This window comes from Zootoca vivipara, chromosome 2 (assembly GCF_963506605.1).
Source record: "Zootoca vivipara chromosome 2, rZooViv1.1, whole genome shotgun sequence".
In the NCBI taxonomy this organism is placed as follows: Eukaryota; Metazoa; Chordata; class Lepidosauria; order Squamata; family Lacertidae; genus Zootoca; species Zootoca vivipara.
This window is the reverse complement of record NC_083277.1, coordinates 65992795-66019730: the sequence shown is the minus strand read 5'-3', so window position 1 is coordinate 66019730 and position 26936 is coordinate 65992795. Positions and strand designations below refer to the sequence as shown.

The window sequence follows — 26936 nt, the reverse complement described above, 5'->3', positions numbered from 1 at the left end:
CCCTTTCCCTCACCCGTCATAGGGAAAATGAACAAATTCCTATGCCCCACAAATAACCCAGAGATGCATTTTAAATAAAAGCACACATTCTACTCATGTAAAAACACCAGGCAGGCCCCACAAATAACCCAGAGATGCATTTTAAATAAAAGGACACATTCTACTCATGTAAAAACACGCTGATTCCCGGACCGTCCGCGGGCCGGATTTAGATGGCAATTGGGCCTTAGGTTGCCTACCCCTGGATAAGTACCTCACACATATCTAAAGGGGGAAAGGACACAAGTATGCTTTCTTTCATTATGTCCATGATGAGAAGTATACATTAAAATATTTTAACATTGTATAGCGGCACCCCCTACTCATAGGGCCATTAGGAGTGGTAAACATAAAATAAATGAGGAGTCCTATTTTGGTGTCAGTCCCTTCCATATGTAATATGCGTAATACATATGTGTAATAAATATGACTAGCTTCCCATTTCAAACAGTACAATTTTAATCACATCAATGAGATCTAATATCACAACTAATGCAATAACTGAGCTGCAAAACCTCAGCCTGGCCATGAAATCAATCTACTCTTGCCCCTTCCCCATACCATACTGTACAGTAGTGATATTTACTGACATTACAGGGTTGCTGTAGAATTGCCAAGATTTGTTTGTGAAGCAATTTTGCTATATATGTCCTAAGTTTTATCGGCATGTCTCTTGAATATTAGTGTCTGTGATTCTAGACAGAGAAACAGTCACTGCGTATATACCACACTGCTCAGAAACCAGTGGCAAAAATCCCAGTTAATTTGAACAGCTTACACATAACAATAAAAAGCTTACAGTGGAAAAACAACCATGGTTTTAATTGTGCACCGCCAATGTCTCAGAAGAATAAAAGCCCAATCTCTCATCAACACAGTATATTGTATATTCCCAATATTTTAACACTGCCACATTTTACAATGGACCAATAAGCCAAATGTAAATATTTACACATGTGAAATCCAGCGTGGGTTTTTTTTTTTTAAGTAAGCAAACGTTCTGTGAAATAGATAACTGCAAATCAGGTTGCAATATAATGCTTGAAAAAAACATTAATAGAAAAAGTGGTCCCCATGACTACTGGCCTCTCCTACTCGCCGCCTCCTTATTGGTTTCTCTCTAGAGCGTGCCTTACTTCTTAGTTTCTCTCTCAGAGCAGTGGCTCTTGACTGTGGTGATTTCAGTTCTCGGAAGGAAAAGCTCAGAGCATCAGTTTGCTTCAGAAGACCGTGAACTAAAGGGGCTTTGCCTCTGGTTGTAGTTAAAAGGCTCAAAATGCAGTACCTCTGATTCCTTTCCAAGCAAAATGTATGTCGGCTGATTTTGTCAATATTTAATATGAAAAGGGAAAGAAGGCTGGTCAAAGCAAGGGAGAGGAAGTGTTGTGTGGATTTTCCAAAAGGTAAGAAGTTGGGGCATTCATAAGACTTTATTTTTTCTCTTTTGCTTGCCTTGTGGACCCTGGCCAGGATCCAATCTCCTGTGCATCAGCGCTGCTGCTGGGAAGGCGAGGTGAAAAAGTCCCGATACACAAGTGGGGCTTTATGTTCAGCACCATTTTGGATCCTTGTACAGTAATTGATCCCAGTCTTATATAGATGTGTAGTTTGAAGTATCTTCCCTCCACCCTCCGATGTCTAGAATTTAAGATTTCATATTATTTCATTTGAAATCTTACATTGGTCATTTTGGGGAGGTGATATCTGATCCTAAATAATTATGAGTTCAACTTTAGAAAGCAACTGTGCATGAGAATGAAAATGAATTGATTGCCCAAATTTTATGTTCATGTGATGTAATAACTATATTTTAACAGCTGCTTGAATTAAAGCTAGGTGGCAAATAACTTTTTGTCTTCTATCAAAATAAAAAACATTGTCCATGTGAATCTTAATGGAATCATTCATTAATGCTATATTTATGAGGAATACTCTGTGTATTCAACATGCAGAATACTTCACAGTAGACACTGAAGTCATAGCTGCCAAGTTTTCCCTTTTCTCGCGAGGAAGCATATTCAGCATAAGGGAAAATCCCTTTAAAAAAGGGATAACTTGGCAGCTATGACTGAAGTATGTAATCATCCTTGGTGTGAACATAGAATAGTTATGTTGGTTTCTATCATCAGTTTTCATAAAACTAAAATGAAAATGATAATACTGGTTGCATAATGCATTGTGTGAAGAGAGACAATGTTCCTCACCTTTGATTAGAGGTTGCAAAAGAGCTTTTCTCCTCCCTACATTGCTTGGATCAGGTATCTTCAACCTTTTCAGACCCAGGACCCACTTCTAACCCAAACATGCATCCGGGGACCTGTTTCTTAATCTTTTATTATATAGTAAAAGTGGTAGTGATTCTGTTGCAACCATTCTTGGATCAGGCTGCAGTCCAGTAGGTACTGACCCACCAGTTAAAGACCCTTTGCACATCCCTGATACAGTTTTGCGCCTTAGTTTTCAGCACACAGGTAGTCAGAAAATTCTGCTGCTTCTGGTTTTTCACTCTCAGTGCCTTCTTCTACTGAGTTCTGTGGTTCCGGGACTGCATACTCAGGAAACTGCTTATTCCCGAGGAATCTTGGTAAAGTTCCATTCTAGCATTACTTTGAAGTAAATAAATAGCTCCTGGCTACACTCCTACAATGTGGGTTAGGCACATATAAGGTGGAATACTCCACCTCTCTCCATCACTCTCTCTCTCACACACACACACTGTCTCTCACTAACACATTTTTATTTTTCAGAGTTCCTATTATTTATTAAAAAGTAATAAAAACTATATATATGCAAGGTAAAAAAATATAAGAAAGGCAGAAGCTAGAAATAGAGCATGTAAAATATTTTTTTAAAAAATTAAAGTAACAACAACCAACATGATGAAAGCAGCATTGTAGAGAAATTTTAATTACATGACTTCTGGCATAATTAATAAAAGCAATTCAAAGGCCCATACCTGACTAAATGGAATTTACTCCATGAAAGCTTATGTGACCATGAAAAAACATTACAGATAAGAATGACGGTCTGTTTAATTTGTGTTTCCTCTTAAATTTATACAGCTTGCAGTTTCCTCATCTTGGCTTTACCTTGTAACAGCAGGATACTTATTGACAGAGGCAAAGACTCATTGATCCTGGCTTACATTTCAGTGTCACTTCATTAATGGACCACGGTGAGTCATATTTTGGCAATTCAGAGGGAATGCCTGCGTATCAAGGCTCTGGAGATTCTGAAAAGTTTTGCTTTAACAGTGAAAGATGGGCAAATGAGAATTTATTGGGCTGCATTCCTCTTTAGGTTTGGTAGCACAACCTAGCATAGTCAAGAAACGTGCTGAAGCCTAAATCCAAAACAATGAGCCAACACACTGAGCTGAGTTTTTTGCCTGAATATACGTGGGGCTTCTGGAGGGAAAAGAGAAATCTCTAGACCACACTTTTTCCAGATATTTTCCTGGCCTAGCCAGGTGTTATCTGCCTACATATTGCACTTGCAGGCCTCTAACATCCTCTCTACTTAGATGCTGACCCCTTTGTCCATCCATTCTCACTTCTGAAGCTCAACTTTAAAAGCGATAATTTGATAGGTGTCTTTATGTGTCTATACTAACTACCTGGAGAAATGCTCTCTCTGAGGCACCTCTCATCCCTCATATGGTAAGGCCAGCTGTAATTGCTAAAGTATTGTTGTATCAATATGGCTTGATATTGAATTATGGTTTTAATGCTTTTAATGAATTTTATGGTTTAAATGTGCATGTTGTAAACCACCCTGAGATCTTAATTGACAAAGGGCAGTTAGTAGGTAAATAATGCCAGTGAACTCACCAGCTACATTAAGCATCGCATCATTCATCTACAGGACCTTTTTAGGATTTGGCACTTAGAGGTGCAAGACAGCATATGAATATGAAACCCCTTTGCAAAATGTCAGGGTGACATGCACTGTAAGAGACAGGATTATTTCTTCTGGATTTAAAGAACAAGAGTTAGAATTTTGCACTCTAAATGATGTGAATAGAAAAACAATTATATGGGTTAAACAAATAAGCATCAAAGATCTTCATTTGTGTATTTTATTCCAATTGGTGTGTGTGTGCGCGCATGTGTAGAATACGGATATTGCTGTTAGGCACTAAGACAACAGGGAGGCAGCAGTATGGCACTGAGTTGCAATCCTAAACATACATACTAGAAAGTAGGTCACATTGATTCTTAACGCACTTAGTTCTAGTAAACATGCTTAGAATTGGGCTGTTGAGATCTGATTCAGCCGTTCCAGCACATATGCAGGGATGATTATCCCTCAATGTCAGGAACACTCTCACACACCTGTTGCTTGCACAAAGCTGTCAACAACAGTAAAGTAAATCCGGTGTGTCAGCTCACATGGAGCTCAGTGTATAAACTGGAACTAAACACCACTTTATCTAGGGCAACTGATAGGATGTAGGTTCAGTCTTCAAGTCTATGGGTTTAAAGACAGCAGTGCCATTTTTCAAAATCCAGGTTTGCAGTTTGGGAGAAGAAAAAGAAATTATGCCCCCAGTAGGTTAATTTCAACAGTGTGTAATTGCGTGCGTGCCCACTCCTAACACATGTATGTTCAAAATTCACCCAGGATCATATATCACCAGGAAATGGTTCTCAAAGGGTTTGTTTTCTTGAAGTATTCCTGCTGCTGAGACGCTTCAAAAATGCAATTAAATGAAGCAAAGGACGTTGAAAAAGTGTGTGTGTGTGTGTGTGGTGGGGACTTTCAATCTAAATTATGTTTGTGATTTCAGGAGTGTTTCATGAAGGATAAAACAAAAACATTCAAGGGCCTGGCATGGATCCGTCTGTTGCAAACAGCAGTAAGTTGCAGTTTTCACACTTTGAATCCTGCTTGCCGTCTGTTCCTGCAATCTTCTTCCTCATCACAGCTTACGCTGTAGTCATGCTGGTGGGGCTCCTTGGCAACCTTTGCCTAATTATTATCATCAGGAAACAGAAAGAAAGCCAGAATGTCACCAACATTTTGATCGCCAACCTCTCCCTATCCGACATTTTCGTTTGTGTCATGTGCATCCCTTTCACTGTTGCGTACACTTTGATGGATTACTGGGTGTTTGGAGAAGCCATGTGTAAAATATTTAATTTTGTACAAAGTATGTCTGTCACTGCCTCTACATTCTCACTTGTGTTAATTGCTGTCGAGAGGTATCAGTTAATAGTAAACCCACGAGGTTGGAAGCCTAGTATTTCACATGCATTTTGGGGAATTATCTTCATTTGGGCCTTTTCTATAATACTGTCGACTCCTTTTTTTTTATTCCACCAAGTCACCGATGACCCCTTTAGAAACCTTTCTTCCCACAGTGATATTTATATGAACAAAGTTGTCTGCGTTGAAGTATGGCCATCCCTTGAGGAGAGGCGTAGCTTTACCACAACAATGTTAGTTTTCCAGTATTTCTTACCACTAGGGTTTATTTTCGTCTGTTACATGAAGATATTTATGTGCCTTCAGAAGAGGCAGAGTAAAGTGGATAAGATAAGGGAGAATGAGGTCAGGCTAAATGAGAGTAAAAGGATTAATATTATGTTGATTTCAATTGTTGCAACCTTTGGGGCATGTTGGTTACCGCTGTACATATTTAACGTTGTGTTTGACTGGAACCACGAGGCCCTGAGCAACTGCCACCATAATGTGGTCTTTACTTTGTGTCATTTGGTAGCCATGATTTCGACGTGTGTCAATCCAATCTTCTATGGATTCCTCAACAAGAATTTTCAGAAAGATTTGGCTAGTCTGCTTCACAATTTCAAATGCTGTGAATCTCAAGGGTTGTTTGAGAACATCGCCCTTTCAACTCTGAACACTGATGTGTCAAGGGGATCCTTTAAGCTGAACAACATGCCTTCAAATATCTGAAACGGGCAACCTTTGAATCATTTACATGTCTTTGTCATGAATTACTGTATTGCCAAGTTACTCATATGGAAGTGTGGCCTTCTGGCTCTTGTCAGCAAAGTCCTGTTCTCAAAGTGAAATCAAGAGCCTACCTGAATATTAATGTATCATTCAAGTGAATAAAACAAATTGGATTAATAATATTTATTAACAACCCCATATTTATTAAAGACCTTTTACAGGAGCTTCCAATGTTGCAGTGCTAGAAAACTGGAAGTGTGGGAAGGAGAATCTGGAAAAGGAGATACCACTTGGATTGGACGATGATGCAATATCCTGTGTGGGCTGTATCACCTGTATTTTCCTCATGGTTCTCCTGGTCTGCCTGAATCAGTACTTCTGACAAAGGCCCCTTGACTACCTGAACATAATACCAATAATTAGTCTCTTAAGCAACTGACTCTTATTCTGCTCACATAACTACTATGTTGAATACAACCCATCATCTTGTCCTCTGATATGTCATTAATATGTCATTCTGACAGGTGCTGGATTGTATCAAACGCAATAACTGCATGCAGGACAACTTCTGTGAGTGCAATGGAACAAGCTCTCCACCCCCCCCCCCCAACACACTCCCTTTCCCAAATCTGCTATGGATTTCCCCCCAATGCTCTGAGTCCCATCAGTGGAAGCCCGGCACAAGGATCTATAGCAGCGATAGCTTAGTCAGTTTGAGCCCCACCTTGGGCAAAGGATTCCTACATTGCAGGGGGGTTGGACTAGATGCCCCTTGTGGTCCCATCCAACTCTACAATTCTATTATTCTATGCTTGTCCCCACTCTCCCTCATCACATGATGGATTAAAACCCCTGGATACTGCTTGCGTATGGTAGAAATTCCCTGCCAACCTAGCAGTTCAAAAGCACGTCAAAGTGCAAGTAGATAAATAGGTACTGCTCCGGCGGGAAGGTAAACGTGTTTCCGTGTGCTGCTCTGGTTTCACCAGAAGCGGCTTAGTCATGCTGGTCACATGACCAGGAAAAACTGTCTGCGGACAAACGTCGGCTCCCTCGGCCAGTAAAGCGAGATGAGCACCGCAACCCCAAAGTCATTTGTGACTGGACTTGACTGTCAGGGGTCCTTTACCTTTATGGTAGAAATGTTTGAACACACATCCTCAATCTTGAAATTCAATGAATATGTGTTCTGACCACTTCCACCACACTTTGCAATGTATGTCTGCCTCTAGTCTGACCACTATTGTTGAAAACAATGTGAGGAATGATCAGGGTTCTTTTCTTTCCAATTAAGGTAATTCTGTTCTTTCATTCATAGACATAGTTGCTGTATTTTTACTATGCTGCTTCCTGTGTCCTGAATAGCAGCCTGACATGCAAAATTAAAGAAGCTAAAGATAAAGAGATGGGGGTGGGTGATTTTACGTCCTAAATGTCTGCATGTCAAGCTAGTATTCAGGATACAGGGAAAGGATGACGACTTGAAATTCTACTGACAGAACTGTTGCCCTATTTATATAACTCAATAGCATATCATTGATTTCTGTGGCATTTGCTTTTGAATAAGTATACCTAGGATTGCAGACTGGGAGAATTTATGTTATATTTCATCCTATAATAAAATACAGGGGACCCAGGTGGCGCTGTGGGTTAAACCACAGAGTCTAGGGCTTGCTGCTCAGAAGGTCGGTGGTTCGAATCCCTGCAACGGGGTGAGCTCCTGTTGCTCGGTCCCAGCTCCTGCCCACCTAGCAGTTCGAAAGCACATCAAAGTGCAAGTAGATAAATAGGGACTGCTCCGGCGGGAAGGTAAACGGCGTTTCCATGCACTGCTCTGGTTCGCCAGAAGCAGCTTTGTCATGCTGGCCACATGACCCGGAAGCTGTCTGCGGACAAACGCCGGCTCCCTCGGCCTATAGAGCGAGATGAGCGCCGCAACCCTAGAGTCAGACATGACTGGACCTGATGGTCAGGGGCCCCTTTACCTTTTTATAATAAAATACAGGAACTTGTAAAAGAAGTTCATTTTCCTGCAACAATTCATCGTTTTTAATGTAAAAAGCCTACCTGTGCTGCCCTCGGACAGGGTGTAAAACGGCATCAATATTTTTCATCTGCAGCTGAATTGCTGTATCTTTGAATGACCACATTATTTTCTAAAAAGGAATACCTGCTTTTCTGTATTTGTTTGAAAACATGAATGTGACAGAAATGTTTCCAAAACAGCCATTAGTTTAAGACAGATAGATTGGAGCCAGCCACAAGAAGCTATCCTAACTGTTTACAAGGCAAAGACAGGTTTGAACTGCTTAAAAGATCATGAATCCAATGGAACTCTGAAGAGAGAAATCCAGTTAAAGTGAACCCATATAGAACATTTCAGACAAATACAGAGTGAAAAAAGAATCTAATAACATGAACACTTCATACCTGAGTGCAAACTATATTTCTATGAGAAGCAGCTGCCTCATCTAACCTCTATGTGACTTCAGACTGGTGTTATTGACAAATAATGGTACAGTAATAGTATCTGTGGTAATGTACATTTGACTGGAACTGTTTAGGTGTCATTTCTATTCATGATTCTAACAACATGTTTCAACTGTGGGCAACTGTTGGTCTTTACATCTATTTTTTTGTATACCAAATGTTGTACAACTTTATATTAGTCTCGTGGTTTTCGAGTGCTAAATTTTGTAAGCCATTGTAAGCCATATAAATATTCACTCTGAAATATATCAAATATATCAAAATAAAGATTGCCTTGCTAAGGATTCATAAATGCCAGGACTATGACCAGGCTCCAAATAAGTAACTGTATTACTTTTTAGGACTCCAAGTGAGCTTCACACCGCAATCCTAAGCATGTTTACTCAAATCAGCTGATGGAATGAAAGCTGTCTATCTCACCTGGGAGGTTCAACATAAAATGAGGGAAAGGTACAGGAGGAAGCAAGACTGGCTGGCATTCAACCTTAAATATATTTACAGTGGTACCTCTGGTTACGAACTTAATTCATTCCGGTGGTCCGTTCTTAACCTGAAACCGTTCTTAACCTGAGGCACCACTTTAGCTAATGGGGCCTCCCGCTGCCGCCACGCTGCCAGCACACGACTTCTGTTCTCATCCTGAGGTAAAGTTATTAACCCGAAGTACTACTTTGGGGTTAGCAGAGTCTGTAACCTGAAGTGTTTGTAACCCGAGGTGTTTGTAACCCGAGGTACCACTATACCTGCAAATCAGTTGACAAGTTAGTGTGCTTAAGGTCACAACCCAAAGACCAAAGTGTGTACTGTATAGTTATAATTATAGCTGTCCATTATTTAACATTTACTAAATGCCAACAGAGGGATAGAGCAGGGTTGGGGAAACTGTGGCCCTCCATAGACTACATCTTGCATCAGCCCCACTCAATATGGCCAGTGGTCAAGGATGATGAGGGTTGTCTTCCAACACTTTCAAGATGGCAGCAGGTTCCCTATCCTTGTGCTAGAAATGTGGAAACAGAGCTGATTGTCTCTTTAAGACCCACCCACACTCCCATTTCTCCTGTGATTTCAAGTCACAGGTCTAAGAGGATTGGTTTTTTGGTCCCACTGAAAACCTGCTGTTTACTGCTGAATTGAAAAAAAAAAAACATTAATCCACAGAAAACACAGAGGTGGGATTTTAAAAATCCCTTTCAGACCTGTAACTTGAAATCACAGGACAAAGTGTGGATGGGCCCCTAGTTTCAGGCCTCTTTTAATTTGGGAGGTTGTAGAGCCTGGAAGTGAAAAGATGGAGTATATCCATTGTAGCACCTTTGGATATATTAGAAAGATTTTTAATATCTATCTCCTGCAAGTTTTGCTTGCTTTTGTTCAGTACAACTTTAATGGATAGAAACAAAATAAAAAACTTTTAAAAACTTTTTTTTCTTCCAGTATCACCTCAGAGACCAACTAAGTTTGTCATTGTTTATCCATAAGTTTAATGGATAGGATTGCTTATGACTATCAGTGGTCGTTAGTTATGTAATGAGCACATATGATAGCATTCCTAGCGTATATTTTCAGTGTGTTAGTTTGTTGCTGTATTATTGACAGAAGGTAAAAGCAGAGTGGAAAAAAATGTCTGCCTATTGCGCTAATGCATTATACGCTCCTGCTCTGGGAAGCTCATTGTTAAGCATTTCAAATGGCATTAAGTCTAAATAAATTTCCAAGTTTCAAATCCTGCCTCTCCAGCTGACTGTGAGTTTTACTCCTGACTTGCAGAAACTCAGAAGTTTCGCTTGTGGGCACAGAGTATCTTGCTCCATCGCCATCACACATTCTAAATGAGACTCGCACTGTTTTCAGGTGGGATTCGATCACACATTAGCAAATTCAGATCACACAGTTGAAGCTGTTATGGTGCTGTTGCATAACAAATCCACTTCTCTGCAAAACGGGACTGTCTTCATCTTAAGAAATGTATGGGGAAATGCATTGGAAAATGTGGGGTAACGTTTGCCTCTTGCAATGTCATTTAACCTCCCTATGAACAAATCCAGATGGGTGCTCAATAACCAGGTCCTCTGGAAACAATGTGAGTTAAACTGAGAGTGCCTTCTCTTAACAACCAAGCCTGTACCACTTCCACATTCTCTTTCTCAATGCCTTCTGCTATTATTCATCCATTTATTCATTTCATTGCTTGATTGTTAAACACCTCGAGGTTTACAAGAAGATAAAACAATAAAATCAATAAGAATTTACAATCCTACTTTGAAACATACAGAAGTTAAAACTCCAAAACAGATTACAATTATTCCAACTTTCTAAGCCTCTGGGTAGGTTTGTCTAAACAATAATGTTTTTAGCAGGCTCTAAAAACATTTAGGCATTAACACTTTGAAATGCAGCGAGGTTGTCCCCCACCCCGGCTGCCTTTTGAGTTGTTTTTCCACATTGCTCTGTACACCAGAGAGGGGGCAGAAATATCTTCAAGCATTAAGGCTGCAATCCTAAACACTAACTAGAGAGTAAGACCCATTGAACTCAGTTAAACTAGCTTCATTCTGAGCATACAAACATATGTTCATTCTGTTAGGCAGCAATCGTATCAGCAGTTACCTGTATGCAGGTCCAGCTGAACTTGGAAGGACACTCGCAGTACTTCCAAGCAGGATTAGAAATGTAGGAAGTGGGAGTCTGAGGGCCAAATTAGACATGGCATTACATGTATGCACTTAACATGCCCACTTTTTCTCTTCTATACAACAGTGATTGGGATTGCGACCACAGCACATGAAGAGGAGAGGTTAACTTTTCCTCTCACCTTCCCAGTTCCATTTAAATTCCCCCCAAACTGCTATGAGTTGCAGGAGGGAAACTTCCACTGGCATTTCTTGGGTCAGATAATTTCTATGGTACCTTGAATTTAAATAATGGACCTTTTAGGAATTAACCACAGGATGTCATGTAGCTCTTATCTGGTAAAACAGGCACTGGCTAAACAGTGGGAATAACACTTCCCAGTAAGCAAGGTTTAAAACACGGGTAGGCAACCTAAGGCCCTTGGGCCGGATGCGGCCCAATTGCCTTCTCAATCCAGCCTGCAGACGGTCCAGAAATCGGCGTGTTTTTACATGAGTAGAATGTGTGCTTTTATTTGAAATGCATCTCTGGGTTATTTATGGGGCATAGGAATTCGTTCATATTTTTTTCAAAATATAGTCCAGCCCACCACATAGTCTGAGGGACGGAGGAGCGGCCCACGGCTGAAAAAGGTTGCTGACCCCTGGTTTAAAAAATGGTCACAACAATATTGTGGTGATCTTACTTTGGTGGTTGAGACACACTGTTTCTGGAAACTTTGGAATAATTAGTTGTGCGGATGTTTTGTATTTTTAAAAAATGTATTTTTTTAATTGTTCTCTTGCTTGTTGCTGTGGCTTCCTTTGGAAGGAATGGCAGGATAATATAATAATAATAACAACAACAATAATGGAGGAGGAATTAAACATGCTGTTTTTCTGATAATTCTGTCAGTGCAAGCATTTCAGTTTGCTAGACTCAACAATCCCCTTCTCCTTCCCCCACGCACTGTTCTGAGAGTTCTCCCACACACACGTAAGCCAATTTTGGGGAGCATGGAGGGCAGACAGGGGCGAGGGGAAAAGCCCTGTTCGGCATGCAGAAATCTTTGTTCAAGGTTTCCACTGATGAGACTTATTGGGTGAATCCCACTCCATAACAATAACACCCTACTCAGACCTCACACTCACATGTAAGTACAACACATGAGTGGAGGCAGTGAGGATAAGTACAGTATTCTACATCTGGGGCTACTTATCTCCCCTGCCATCAATAATTGAAGGGAAGCAGTGCAGACAGAGCCTCTTGTATTTGTGGAGACACTCCGATATCACCAGGATGTAGAATGGTGTTTTTCTGGGGTTCTGCTTTGGGTCCCCACTCATGTGTTCTACATACTTGTAGGTATAATGCCAGATTAACGCTGGTACCTCATCCATGTGCCGAAACCACTCAGTTCTAACCAGCCAGCAAGCCCTGCAGGTAGGATTTCTGGGAATGCTAGGCATCCTTCCTCAATTTTAAGCATACTACCAAACTACCTAAATTTGGCACCCAGGACTGCATGACTACATTTCCCAACATTTTCAGAAGGTACCTGTGTCAGCTTTTTGCCAAAAACACTGCAAAGAATCTTGTGCCACCTTAAATACTAGCGCACAGATTTTGTAACAGATACACATACGCCCAAGAGGTTCAGTAGTTTAGACCAGGGGTTCCCAACAAAATTTTCTCGAGGACCCCTCATCAAGCCGCTATTGTGACAAGGACCCCCATTAATTCCTAATCCTAAAATTAAAAAGTGAGAGCCAAATTAAGAGTCTTTTTATATTTTATATTTATACGTTTTTTACAGTTCTTCATCTGTAGGCCTTTGTCGTTTTAACGAACCACTTTTTAACCAATGGTCCATTTTTAACTACGCGAACTGTAGCTTCCGCGAAAAACAACGCTTTGTTTACAAACACTACTGTTTTGCAAAGAGGCAGCGCGCGCCAGGGAGGAGGGAGGGGAATGGAGAAGACAGGGTACCTGCGCAGTAGCGCACAAATGAAGCTGACGCGCGCAAAGCATCTTGGGGAGGTGAGCGTTAGTAGAATGCGCGCGCTGCCTCTTTGCAAAACAGTAGTGTTTGTAAAGCGCCACCTAACGGCATACAGCAGAACTGCTGCCTCTATCTAATTCTAGTTTTGCGCTAGACTCTGCTCATGCAGGAAGTGGCCAAAACAAAAAATCTGTTATCATACGAAATATATTTAATATATTTTTTATTCTAATAGCATTTTGCGGACCCCTCTGGCATAGCTCGCGGACCCCTGGGGGTCCCCGGACCACCTGTTGGGAACCACTGGTTTAGACCACAGAGCTACCCATGTCCCTTTATGTGTTCTAAGTACTGGTACTCAAGGGATACTTTTAAAAGGGATTTAAACTTTGTTTTACCGCAGAAATGAGAGTGAGAAATTAAGGGTCAACAAAGCAGTCTTTGTGCTTTTATAACCTTAAAATCAGATAATTATTTTTTCCAATTGAGCATTCATTTAGCCTCCTGAACCAGTATTGTGCTTTTTAGACAGCAGCAGTTAATTTGATTTTTGGATTGTGGTGACATATAAGGCATTCACACTGCAGCTGCTAATTCAATTTCTTGAAAGGTAGAGGCACACACACAACAGCTCCGTATTCTTGAAAATTTAATTTGATGCTCCAAAATATATTTTAATAAGATTTGACACAATAGTTTGTCCTTGGGTTATCAGACATTCAGAATATCACACAGTTGAGTGACCTCAGTTTCCTGTTCCTGTACCATTCCAAACTTAGGCTGACACAACTTCTGCCTACTCTTTTTTCCTCTCAGTAGGATTTACAGCTACAAATCCAATTTTTCCTCAGAAGTCTGCTCAACATGGCTGACTTTCACTGTGGTGTGTAAGTCATTGCATAGTATATTGACAGCACCGTCTATGAGAGCTGGTTTCTCCTTATCTTTTGGTTCAGTTCCCTCAGGGAATCCAGCTGTGAACATAACTGAATCCAGAATGACTCAAAAATAAGGACAAAAAAATATTAAATGAGGGATTATGGATTATGCAACTGATGTATAAACCAGCCATTTATGTAATTAGGGATGGTGGGGGAAGCAAGAAGGAAGTGATTTAATGTACTGAATACGGGGGGGGGGGGAAGGGGGGATGATAGTCTGTAGTAGCAAAAGTGACAACGGGACTACTTGAGACACCATAAAAACTAACATTTGTTCTGACAAACATTTGTATGTCTGCTTCTCAGACTTTATTAAATTTATCTAGTCAGAAGAATATCTTAATGCAGCTTAATGGCTTTGCCATTAATGGTCCATGGGGTCACGAAGAGTCGGACATGACTAAACGACTAAACAACAACAAATGGCTTTGCACATACAAACTGAAGCGTACATAAACTGAGGTATGACTGTAGTGCCACTTACCCAGTGTGATTTTCTGTACTTTTTATTTAAATAGGAGACAGGACGTTATGTTGCAAAGTGACTCATCATGTGTTATACAGGGTGAGAGTGGTCTGCTCTCCCCTCAGGCTGCAAGAACTCAGTGCATTATTCTTTTGAACCTGGCCTGAGTATCTAGAGATCCTCATATACTGAACATAATGTATATACATATTCGGTCCCATAAACCTTACACAATTTTGTATTTCAAATACTATAATGATAATTCAATTAGGCCGTGAAATATGAGCTGATATCCTGAACAAATCACAGAATCATAGAGTTGAAGAGTTGGAAGGGACCCGAGGGTCATCAACCCCCTACAATGCAGGAATCTCAGCTAAAGCACCCATGACGGATGGCCATGCAACTTCTGCTTAAAACCTTCAATGAAGAAGAGTCCACACCCTCCTGAGGGAGTCTATTCGACTGTTGAACTGCTTGAAAATCCCAGATATCCTGCAAGTGCTTAACTTAATTTAGAGCACTACACACCAAAGGATTCCAGAAGACTACCATTGCACATATTTATAGTGGGAGAATCTGGGGCAAATGAAGTCCTGTGATAACGTTGAGCCTTAATGGAGTGGTGCCTGCAGGTAACATTATACCTACCTAGTAAGATGCAAAGCAAATTAAACAGAAGTATCATTTGTTTGATTATTCTAAGTATTATAACAATAAAGAGTTGTTATTTTTATATTGGCCTTCAGTTATATTTCCAAGACGATTTTACAAAAAGAACAATGACAACTCAAATGGAAATACTAGGTGTAGAAAAGGCAAAATTCACAAACTAATAAAGGCAGCACAAGTGTGAAAGTCATATGCTGACCATACAAATGTTTGGCCTTTGAGGCTCCAACATTGGTGCAAAAACAAAGTGTTTTCAAGCAGTATAAAAAATGAGTGTGTATGAATTATACATTTTAATGTACCATACAGTGAAAGAACAGAGCCCTTATGTAAACAGCTGTGACTGGTCAATGGAATGCTTTCCCTCGGTATTTCATAATAAAGGCTGTTCTGAATCAAATATTATTTTCCCTTGGGAACCCAGGAACTCACATTATTATTTTTGAAGAAAAGGCTGCTTTAAAAAAGAAGAAGAAGAAAAGAAGAACTGCAGCAGTAGACAGATTGCTTCTTAATAAGGCTTGATCATTTGAGCCCCTGGAGCAGCTTCTTTCATTACAGCTCCTAGCTTCCCTGTTCCACTCCTACTATTCCAAAAAGAAAAAGAAAAGAAAAGCCAAACTCTCAGCTATTTCTTTTCTCCCAGGAGGTTAAGTAGGACACATTGTGGCTGTGCAGGCAGAGTGGGAGGGCAGCAAAGCCTTTGATGTTACCTGTAAAAATGCAGACTGCTTAAATCCCACTCACATCAATGGGATGTGAAGAACCACAGACCTAGCAACAAGTCCCATTGTCATATAAGGTCTCCATTTGCTTCACTCTGCCCCCATTTTATCACAAATGAACAGAAACCTGTAAACAAATAATGAAATACAAAACGATATTCAGCTTATCTTATACACAATGTTCTGAAGGCTACAGAAGATGAAGAAGCACTCTGAGGTGATATGGTGTGTGGTGGAGTGAAGGGAAGGGTGGAGTTTGAGGGGAAGTATCCCAGATACAAACTGCTTGTGGTGGGTGGCAGTGTGGTTGGGGCACTGCCCACCCCTTATCCTATCCTATCCTATCCTATCCTATCCTATCCTATCCTATCCTATCCTATCCTATCCTACAGAGGTGCTGTTGAAAGGATAAAGTGAGATAATTACTTCATATACCTCCTTAGCATCTTTAGGAGGGGCAGTATGCAAACAGGACTGGCATGCCCACTGCTGAGCCCCATAGCCTCCCAATCTCCTTGTGGCACTGCCTGTTCACCTGGCCCCTCTGCAATGATAAGCACCAGGAGACTGAACAGCCAACACCAGTTCCTCTGGAAGGTTCTGCAGATTGCGTCCAGAAACAGAGGGCAAGTGGATGGGCAACTGTGGGAAGAAGGCCACCTTGTGTGAGCCCCTCCCCTTCAAAAACCAGGAAGTGCCCAAATCTGAACGTGCTGTCATAGGAATGGAGGAACAGTTAGAAAAGAAATGCAGCCAAGTCTATGCAAAATGCTACACAGAAACCCCAGTCTGCCCTGCTACATATTTGGAATTAGTGTGGTGTGTTTTCAGACTAGAGATTTGATCTGCTGAGCAGATATGAACATCAGCACCTCTCCACTGAGTAAATTCAGTCCATAGACCTGCAAAGCTTTGGTGCTTCTGTTTTTAATCTTCTTATTACTTTTCCTCCACCCCTCTCTCCTATAAAAGAGGTTATTAATGAAACCTTAGAAAGCACTGCTAATAACAAGGCCAGTGGAAGTGATGATATTCCAGCTGAACTATTTAAAATTTTAAAAGATGATGCTGTTAAGGTGCTACACCCAATATGCCAGCAAGTTTGGAAAACTCAGCAATGGCCAGAGGATTGGAGAAGATCAGTCTACATCCCAATTCCAAAGAAGGGCAGTGCCAAAGAATGCTCCAACTACCGCACAATTGCCCTCATTTCACACGCTAGCAAGGTTATGCTTAAAATTGTACAAGGCAGGCTTAGGCAGTATGTGGACCGAGAACTCCCAGAAGTGCAAGCTGGATTTCGAAGGGGCAGAGGAACCAGAGACCAAATAGCAAACATGTGCTGGATTATGGAGAAAGGTAAAATCTCTCACTGCCTCCATTTCTTCCCCTTCTATTTGCCAGGAGGTGATGGGACCAGTGGCCATGATCTATAGTCTTAGCCAAATAAAAATTGACCTCATAATTACTCTGATGTGTTTCAGCTGTAAGGGCCAGCTATAGTACCTTCCATATTTGCTGGAAATCCAGTTATCTCAGTGGGAATTACTTCAGAGAGTAAAAATGTATGGGACTGTGCTGCATTTCTCACAGCAGAACACACTTTGTCTGCACAGTTTTTTGCGGTCCATCATGTTAACTACATTGCTTCCATGTGAACAGCAGGCCATATAACCAATTGACTTGCCTTGGTCAAGGCAGCTAGACAGTGTGGACTTTGATACAACCATTGATTGCAACGTGGGTGTAGGGGCTATTTGGCATTCAGATGATATTTGCTTAATTATTCACGTTAGAAAGTCATTCTTAATACCAGATGGTTGATAGATGCAGGCAATTAAAACGCCAGGTAGCAGAGATATGCTGGAAACTTTCCTCTTTAAACAGAAGAAACAGCATGCCTACTCACTTTTTCAGATCTCTCATGCAATCTCCAATCTGAATGTCTATTTTCTCAAAAGCTGGTTGGCTTTGTTCAGAGGCATTTTATGGAGTAACCAGGGAATCCACTGATTTAGTGTCCGTGACAAAGAATGTCATTTGCAAAGTAACTCTTTCCCATTACAGTTTTTGCATGTTCCACAATTCCATAGGCTCATATCTTATCTACTGTTTAGCAACAGGGTTGTTTTGTTCCTTTTTAGTAGCAATAAATAACAAATAACCCAGAGATGCATTTTAAATAAAAGGACACATTCTACTCATAAAAACACACTGATTCCCGGACCGTCCGTGGGCCAGATTTAGATGGCACTTGGGCCGGATCTGGCCCCCAGGCCTTAGTTTGCCTACCCATGACCTAGAAGCTTCTTGCAAGACAGACATTTGCTGTTATACTGGTTTTCCGGGGGGGGGGGATGTAACAGCTCTTTGATTAGAATGAGACAATTGTACAAGATGCTGTTTCCTTGTAGTGTAGCTGAACTAACTGAAAAGTAATAGGCCTCATAATCAAACTTTTCACTTCCACCTGAATAAAATATAGCCCCAAATTATATGGAATTATGGCAGCACCATGTTAGGATAGGGTCACTGTCAGATTTGTAGAAAGCAGCCAAACCCTTCTTTTACCTACTTACCCCTATCCTCTGCAAAACCTGACTTTTTAATCTGTTTTCTCCCAGAGGAGCTCTGTGACAAAAAAAGAGCAGCTTTCAAAGGTCATTTGGGAGAGGGAAAATTGGTGGGGCAGGGTCCAGCTCCGCCAGTTTCAGACTTGAGTGAACATTGTTGTTCAACCAAGGCTACGACAGTGTCTTGCATCATGCTCCTTCTCTTATTATTCTGATCACTAGTTAAATTGGGTTATGCACTTTGCCTTTGGAACGTGAAAGTTATTTAAAGGGCCATCTGTCAGTGTATTTTCAGGCCAGCTGTCCTTGCAGAACTCATACCTACATATGGACCATTACATACAGAGGAAGTAAAACAGACTGCACATGTTTCAAACAGATTCAACCCAAATATACCTATTCATCTCAAGAATCAGTCTCTGGTAAGCAAACAAAGAACAGTTTCACAAGGTTACCACAGTTCTACCAGCTGTGAATAGTGCTAACATGATAGATCCCAACGCTGTTGCCAAAAAATTCAAAGGTTTTTAAGAGCCTTTTTGAAGCAATATGGTAATGATTGAACAAGTAAATGCATGACTATTCATGTGGTACTTAAAAAAATAATAATAAAGCTAGACATCCCACCTGAAACAGAGGTAAGAAGGGCAAGACGTACACTGAGCCAACAACACAAGCCAATGCCTCCTTGTTTCCTACTGCCTTGTTCTTTCACACTGAGCTAACAATCTGGTCACAACGTGGTCATTCCCCTCACAAAAACTGAAATACAAGTGTGTACCCCAGTGAAGCCCAGTGATGATAACCTGCGGCCCTCCAGGTGTTGTCAGACATCAACTCCCACCAACCCCAGCTTACAAGCCCAACAGTCAGAAATGCCGGGAGTTTCAGCCCAGCAGCATCTGGAAACCCACAGCTTAGCTACTGCTGCAGTAGCCAAAGCTATGTGCAAACCTCCAAACCATTGGTCCATGGAGGACTGCTCTGAGAGAGACACTGCTGGCTGTTAATGACAGCCCATGTGATTCTGTGTGAGGTGGGCTCCTTGATGCTAAATTGGCATGTCCATCATTGTTAGGTATCATTTAGTGCTAATATGGAAGCTTTGCCATGTATTGAAAGCTTATTTCAGTGGCATTCTGGTCAAACTACCTACACTCGACTGTGTATGCTGTTGGTGTCTATATAGCACTTTTCCTAACTAAGCAAGTATGTGTCATCTACATCAGGAATAGCCAAAGTGGTGTCCTCCAGATGTTGTGGACAGCAACTCACATCAGCTCCAGCTAGCATGACCAATTATCAGGAATAATGAGAGTTAACAGCATCTGGGGGGCACCGCTGACATACATTGGACAGGATTCACGTAATGAGTCCCATCAGTGGAGGTCCTGCACAATGATATAGAGCTGGCATGGCTCTGTCGGTACAGCGTGAGATTCTTAATCTCAGAGTCATCAGCAAAGATTCCTGCATTGCAGAAGATTGGATTAGATGACTCTCATGGTTCCTTCCAACCCTACAATTCTATGATTTTATTACTTCTGCTTCTCCAAAAGGACTCCAAACACACACACACAAACACACACACACACACACACACACAGGTGTGCCCCATGTCCCCTGAAATTGGCTCAGAGGGTTCAGGAGAACCCCCAGAACAGTGCACAGGGAGAGGAAATCATTCTGCTTGGCAAGCTGAAATGCATGTGTTGATGGAACAGGCAGAAGAACGCAATGTTGAATTCCTCCCATTATCTCCGTAATGTAAAGAGGCTGGTATTATTATCTTTTATTAGAAATAGGAACTAAGGTCATAAATAGATGATAACTTAATAAAATGATAAGCACTGTTTTCTGTTGATAAAGAAAAGCAAATGGCATCTTTGGAGGCAAATAGTAACTTAGGTAGGACCTCTGGCAGAAAAATGTCACAGAGGGGCGCATCAAACCCACCCTCCCAGCATGCAGAAAAGGGGAGGAGCCCAGTAAGATTTGAGCTAGATATATCAACTCATGCTGCCAATCAATAAATGCAATAAACAGTGAAGAAACTGATTGTGATTAGTTAAGTGTGTGTGTGTATGTGGGCACTTAGCGTATTTTTCCGTGTACAAGACGATAATTTTTCAATAGAAATAATAGGCAAAAATTGTGGGTCGTCTTATACACAGATACCGGTAGCAGAGGAGGGACGGGCGATTGGTGACAGCAGCCAGTAGGAGATTGTCAGCGGCGACTGGGTGTGTGATTGGTTGCTGTGGCAAGGCCTGCTGACGATTGGCTGTGGCTGTAGCAATTCGGTGGGCTATTTACGGCAGCAGCTAGGCATGCGTGCAATCAGCTGTGGTTGTGTTGAGTGTGAAGGTGGGCTTTTTGTGTCAAGCGTTCTAATGATAGTTGGCTGTGGCAATGTGTGCAATGTGTTTATTGTTGCGGTCCAAAAAAAAGAGGTTGTCTTATACATGGATGCGTGTTACACACAGTAAAATACGGTAATTCTTTGTTGTGTGTCTAAGATCTGAACTGGAATCCAACCAAAACTTTTCCCCTTTAGGTCAAAAAATGAGCTCTGCAAATCTTGCCATGATGAGTACACATACCTATTTCTATTTGAGGAGATCAAAGTTCCACGTCCTTGCATTTGAGTGCCAGACTCGCTCATTCTGTAGCTTCTACATTGTGAGAACGCGGAGATATTAAGCAGAAGTTGTCGTGTTTCAAACCCACCCAGCTCTTAACAATAACAAGCTGCTTCTCAAACTGGAGCACTAGTAATCTGGTGGTATGTTCCGTTTGGGAAAGTTGATAAAGTGAATTCTAAATGCTCAATTAGGGGATTATTTACAGTTTTCCATCTTTGCAAGCATTTCAGTTAACGTCCTTTAATGAACCTTGGCTCTGCATCTTGTTAGCACCCCCTCTTAAGCATTTATTCGCTTGGCAATGAGAATGGAAAATACCAGCAGCAGTTTTAGGATGAAAAATGTCCAACATTTTGCTGCTGCAGTGTGTGTGGAGGTGTAGTGCTGAATGTACACAACTTGTAGGCTCATGCTACAGGGATCCTCCATAAAAAAACCACCCAGTTAACATTTCAAAGAAGCAATTAACCGTGTTGAGAGATAAATTTCAGCCTTATGTCAACACAATTCTCTTCCTCATTACTAATATCCATGATCTCTTTATCTAATAAGATTTGAAAAGCTAAAACAATCAATGTCCTCAATACTTTTTTCTAGCAGGTCAGCTAGTTCTTAACTGGATCCAAACACATCCTTTTCCCTCTTCCCTCCATCCCAAAAATGTATTAGCATACTGCCCAAGATGTCCTGTTTAAAGCACCAGCCACCCATTAGTAAGATGTGAGAGGAAGTCTTATGCATACAACCATGGTCTTTTTCTGTACTTGTGACATCCTTGATAATGCCAGCTTCTATGGTCTGGATCCAGAGGAACATCTTTAGACAGTTCTAAACTGTATATATAATATTGAAATAAATAAAGTCAAGTTTGGGTTATTGTAACCTCAACACCTACTGTAGGGTAAGATACGAGTTAACAAAGGGAAATGTTCCCAATAGTATAACAAACAAAATCACAGGAACCTCCAAAACAATGAAAAGGTGATAAAAAGTGCCTTATATGTGGCTTCCCATTTCCAGGAATGAAGTTCTCCCTCGACACTGCAGAGAGAGACAGACAGAGATAAGCAAAGAATGATGGGGGAAACTCATTCTTTGAATTCCTCTCTGGGTGGGCTCTCACCTGCAGAGTGCCCTGCGGTCTGGCACACGCTTCCCTATGGAATGCAAGGGCAGGCAAAGGCACTGGGTGCATGGAGCATTCTGACTGCCGCCACACACACACACACACACACACACACACACACACAATCCATTCCTGGAAACAGAGGATATCCTGCTAATTGGGCTTTAACTGGAGTAAAGCATAAGTGTGTGCTAGTGTTGAAGAGAAGACAAATAGTGGAACATCTCGGCTACAAGGATTTAAAGGTTGGAATTGAGATAAGGTTTCATTCAGTGCCAGAGATGGCGAGGGGAGGGGAATCTATGGTTGTTTTTTCAAAGTTTTCCTTCTACATTCGGCAACACTCCTCGGAATGCAAGGTTAAAATGTAGGCTAATATAAAAAGTGAGGGTGGAAGAAACTGGATTAATAACATGGAATTTAACATCAAACTGGAACTGCATGTGTGAGAGGAATAGAATGGAGAGAGAGAGAAAGGCAGACTGGCTACCTCACTTGAAACTATAAATTACTTAATATATTAACATGAATTGAAACCATCAGATTGTAGCTGTTGTTTAAGGGATTACTATCTTGAAGGGAATGTAGTTGAAATTATTAAGATTTTGGAACGCAGAAAATAAAATAACAAAGAAAGATTCAAACCCATCGAATCTAGCACATGAGGAGGCCACTTTAATTGTATAATTCGGTATATAAATAATTGGTTTTAATCATTGTATTAATTGGATAAAGTTGGCATTGTTATAATGAGGCTTTTGTTGGAATGATATTGAAAAATAAATAAAAATATTTATTTTTTAAAAGTGCTTTATATGTAGACAAAACAGGACAAGATTGCATGCACACACACACACACACACACACAGAGAGAGAGAGAGAGAGAGAGAGAGAGAGAGAGAGAGAGAGAGAGTAGCTACTGTTGTGTAAAATAAAAAGGTGTGATCACTCAAGTCACAGATTCCACACACCCAGGGAAGAGGCCATTTATCTGACTGGGAGGAAAATGTGTCCTCTGTGCCAGACAGAGGTTCCAACGGCCATTAGGCCAGCATCTCTTCCAGCCTGAAGGAGCTGCATTACCATCTTCAGCCACCAGCTCAGAGGCCACGGCAGACCACGCTACTAGAGCCCACAGCTCCTAAAACAGGCTGATTAGCTTTAAGAGCAGAGGCTCAACTCCTTAATGGCAGAGCTTGCTTCAAAGGAAGCTGTTTAAGGACCAGTCTGCAGTTGCAGGCTGTTGGAGCAACCAACATTCAAGGCTGTTTTGTTTGTGTGGCAGGTCAAGTGCCACTGAGAGCTATCCAAGGTGCTGCCAAATTTGCTTGTTTGCCTTTTGGGCTTTGCCTGACCTTGCTTACTGCACTTATCCCAGGGGTCCCCAAACTACGGCCCCCGGGCCGGATGCGGCCCAATCGGCCTTCCAATCCGGCCCGCGACAACCCCCGCCGCCCGCTGCCGCCGCCCGCTCTCACGGCGCGCGGCGCAGCGGCGATCTGAAAAATCGGCAAAAAATTGCCGAAAATCCTTTGTGCGCATGCGTACGGGCCTCTCCCGACCCGGAAGAGGTCATTTCTGGTGCACTTCCGGGTCGGGGGAGGCCCATACGCATGCGCACAAGCGATTTTCGCCGATTTTTTTTCCGCCCGTGTGCGTGTGCGCATGCGCACGGGCGCGCACTCCCCCGCCCTCCGGCCCGCTGCGCGCGCACTCCCCTGCAGTCCGGCCCACCGCGCGGTCAGCGCGGCGGGCACCGGCCCGCCGCTCGGTAAGTCTGGGGACCCCTGACTTATCCTCTTTTTCATTCTGACCCTTGCCTTGCTGGAATTTGTTTTTTTTTCCTCCTGGAACTGGAACTAGCAATATGTGACTGGAAACTCTTTTCCCTTAAGATCAATAAAGGAACGCCTCCAGACTCACCCCCCCCCCAAATGAGTCTATGTATCCGCTGTTATTGTCCTGCTAATGATTTTCTCCCATTGTTGATTAAACTTTCCTTATTTTCCAGCTGAGCTTCTATTGAAATACAGAATATTTTTTAGAAGATTGCTTCTATCGATTTATTATTTTTAATAATTATTTCAAATTTAGTCTTCAAGGTTCCATTCCTGTGCTTTAGGTTTGCTGCATGTGGTTCCTCAACAGAAAAATCCCAGAACCATGGAATGTTATTATTGTCTATCTTTAATCTAATTTCATTTAAGCTTAAGCAGCTGCCACCCTGTATAACCACATTAAATCTTGTTAAGCCATGTTTTATCCAATTACTTTAAAACCAAGATATAACAAATTCATGATTACATATGAAAAAAAAGTTAGCAATGATATTCTGTAGCCAGAAGTGTTTCTTTTTTAACATGCAAAACTCTTTAAAATTGCTATAAAATGGTTTTCATGTAGAATTATACTAAGCAAATTATATACTTGGTTATAAAATCATGGTAAAAGAATGAAAGCAAAATCTTGCTCTTAAATTCACCATGGTTTACTCATATATGCGGTTAATCATTGGTTGCATTCAGACATCATCATCATTTTATTAAGTTTACGAACTTAATCCAAGTTTAAGAACTTTGGTTCTTAAACCAAAACCATTCTTAAACCGAAGCGTGCTTTCCCTAATGAGGCCGCCCGCTGCCGGTGCCCTTCCACTGTTCGGATTCCGTTCTTAGACCAAGGTAAAGTTCTCAAACCAAGAAAACTATTTCCAGTTTTGTGGAGTTTGTAAACCAAATCGTTCTTAAACGGGGCTGTTCTTAAACTAAGGTACCACTGTATTTATTCCCCTCTCATCTGGCTGGATTTCCCCAGCCACTCTGGGTGGCTTCCAGCAGAATAGTAAAAGCACGATAAAATATCAAACAAAAAAACTTCTCTAAACAGGGCTGCCTTAAGATGTCTTCACCTGAAGACATCTGATAATGAAGGCCATTTGTCATGGACACTTTAGGTGAGATTCCTGCATTGCAGGGGGTTGCACTAGATGACCCTTGGTTCCCTTCCAACTCTAACATTCCATGATTCTATGATTCTACCATTCTACCCTCCTCTAGCATAGCCACAAGATCAGAAGCTTTCACTTCTATTTTAACTAACCAGTTTAGCATTATGGCCAAACCTGGAAACAAAGCAATGCCAGATCTAAGTTTATAAAGGCCATGAACCACAGTTCAGGGTTCAGATGTAATGTTTAACTGTGGTTGATTGAAAATAATTTGGATCAGGAATGTAGGAGCGCAAGGATTAAACCCATCCTCATCCCATACTATGGTCCCAGTCCAAGCCAAACCAATTTCCAGCTTATTAGTAAAGAAAACTATGTGGAGGGACCCAATTGTCAAAGTCACCTTTGTCACTCAATCTTGGAGGGGGGAAATGGTTCCCTTGCGTTTTATTATGGATGAGGAACTTGTGGCATTTCATATGTTGGACTACAACTTCTGTCATCCCTGAGCACTGGCCCTACAAGCTGATGGGAGTTGGAACCCAACAACATCTAGAAAGCCAAAGGCTCACCATGTCTACTATAAAGATAAATACATTCTGAAAGGGACTGGCATAATTCTATGTCTACTGAGAAGCAAGGACCATTTTGTTCAGTGGGGTGTACTCATAGGTAAGTAGGTGTAGCAATGCTTCCTAAGACACAGTATAGACTGCTTTGTGGCATAGGCACAGGGGCATAAGCATTGCAAAGAGGGAATATTTGCTTTTAACTGGTTTTTTTATTTTACTTATGATTTTTATTGTCTTATTCTTTTTGTAAACTGTTTTGAGGTTCTTTCTTATTATAATCAAGCAGAATATAAAAGCTGTGAATAGAGAATAAGTGCACTTCTTCAGTGAAATAAGCCTGCTATTTAGACAGGCTACAGAGTCCTATCATTAGGCAGAGTGAGGCGGCTGTCTCATGCAGTAGTTGTGGAGGAGAGAGCAGCAACAGCCATTCCCCTGCTCTGCACCCTGCAAACTCTCAAATCATGAACGCTGAAGTGAGATTCTACTTCCAGTCCAGTCAGTTTCTGTATCTTGGACTAGTGGTGGCACCATCCTGTCCTTCACTTCAGACAAGAAAACCTCTTGGGCCATCCAAGGGTCTGCCAGGGTTGTTTTAGGTGTAGGGCATGGTGCCTGGGATCTGGGCTTTGTGACCATTCAGTTTGTGACTCCATGGCTAAAAAAAGCCATTGGGAAACTCAGTGGGCCTTACATCTGAGGAAACAAAGACTCGTGATCCTAATCAGGCAGAGCAAACCCTAACCATGGCTGGGAAACAGCAGGGAGAAGAGGAGCAGTGGGCTGACTGCTCTATCCCAAGCCCTACTCACTAGTGACAGCCAAGGTGGAGGGTGGATGGGGACACCCTCCCCTCCTGATTTATCACTAAGGGGCCCAAGGAGCAACCCCCTCAGTGAATCCTCAGGGGATTGGATTCACTTTATGCCCGAGTGCTGTTAAACAGGCCCTATTAAAGAAGAAGCTGGCAACCCTACTCATTGTAATTATCATGGGGGGGGAATGGTAAGGCATGAAGGAAAGCAGGACACCAACTTTGCTGCTGCTAACTGACTGTGCACAAATTGTCTGAGCACTTCTGGAGTCAGGTAATCTAAACAACATGACTCCATGAAAAAGAAGGATTCGTTTATGGAACCTCCTGCTGAGAGTTCTACCCTTGAAAAAGTGGCCTGCCAAAAAAAGAGGGGGGGGGGGAAATTG

General features: G+C 41.6%; 1 protein-coding gene across 1 annotated transcript; it reads left to right on the top strand.

Annotated features, from left to right (window-relative positions):
- Nucleotides 1–1183: 1183 nt before the first annotated feature.
- Nucleotides 1184–10470, top strand: NPY1R (neuropeptide Y receptor Y1). The gene is made up of 3 exons (XM_035105515.2): nt 1184–1442; nt 3102–3214; nt 4829–10470. Exon 3 carries the CDS (start codon nt 4873–4875, stop codon nt 5956–5958), a length of 1086 nt encoding a protein of 361 aa, XP_034961406.1. The 5' UTR covers nt 1184–1442; nt 3102–3214; nt 4829–4872; the 3' UTR covers nt 5959–10470.
- The last annotated feature ends 16466 nt before the right edge of the window (nt 10471–26936 follow it).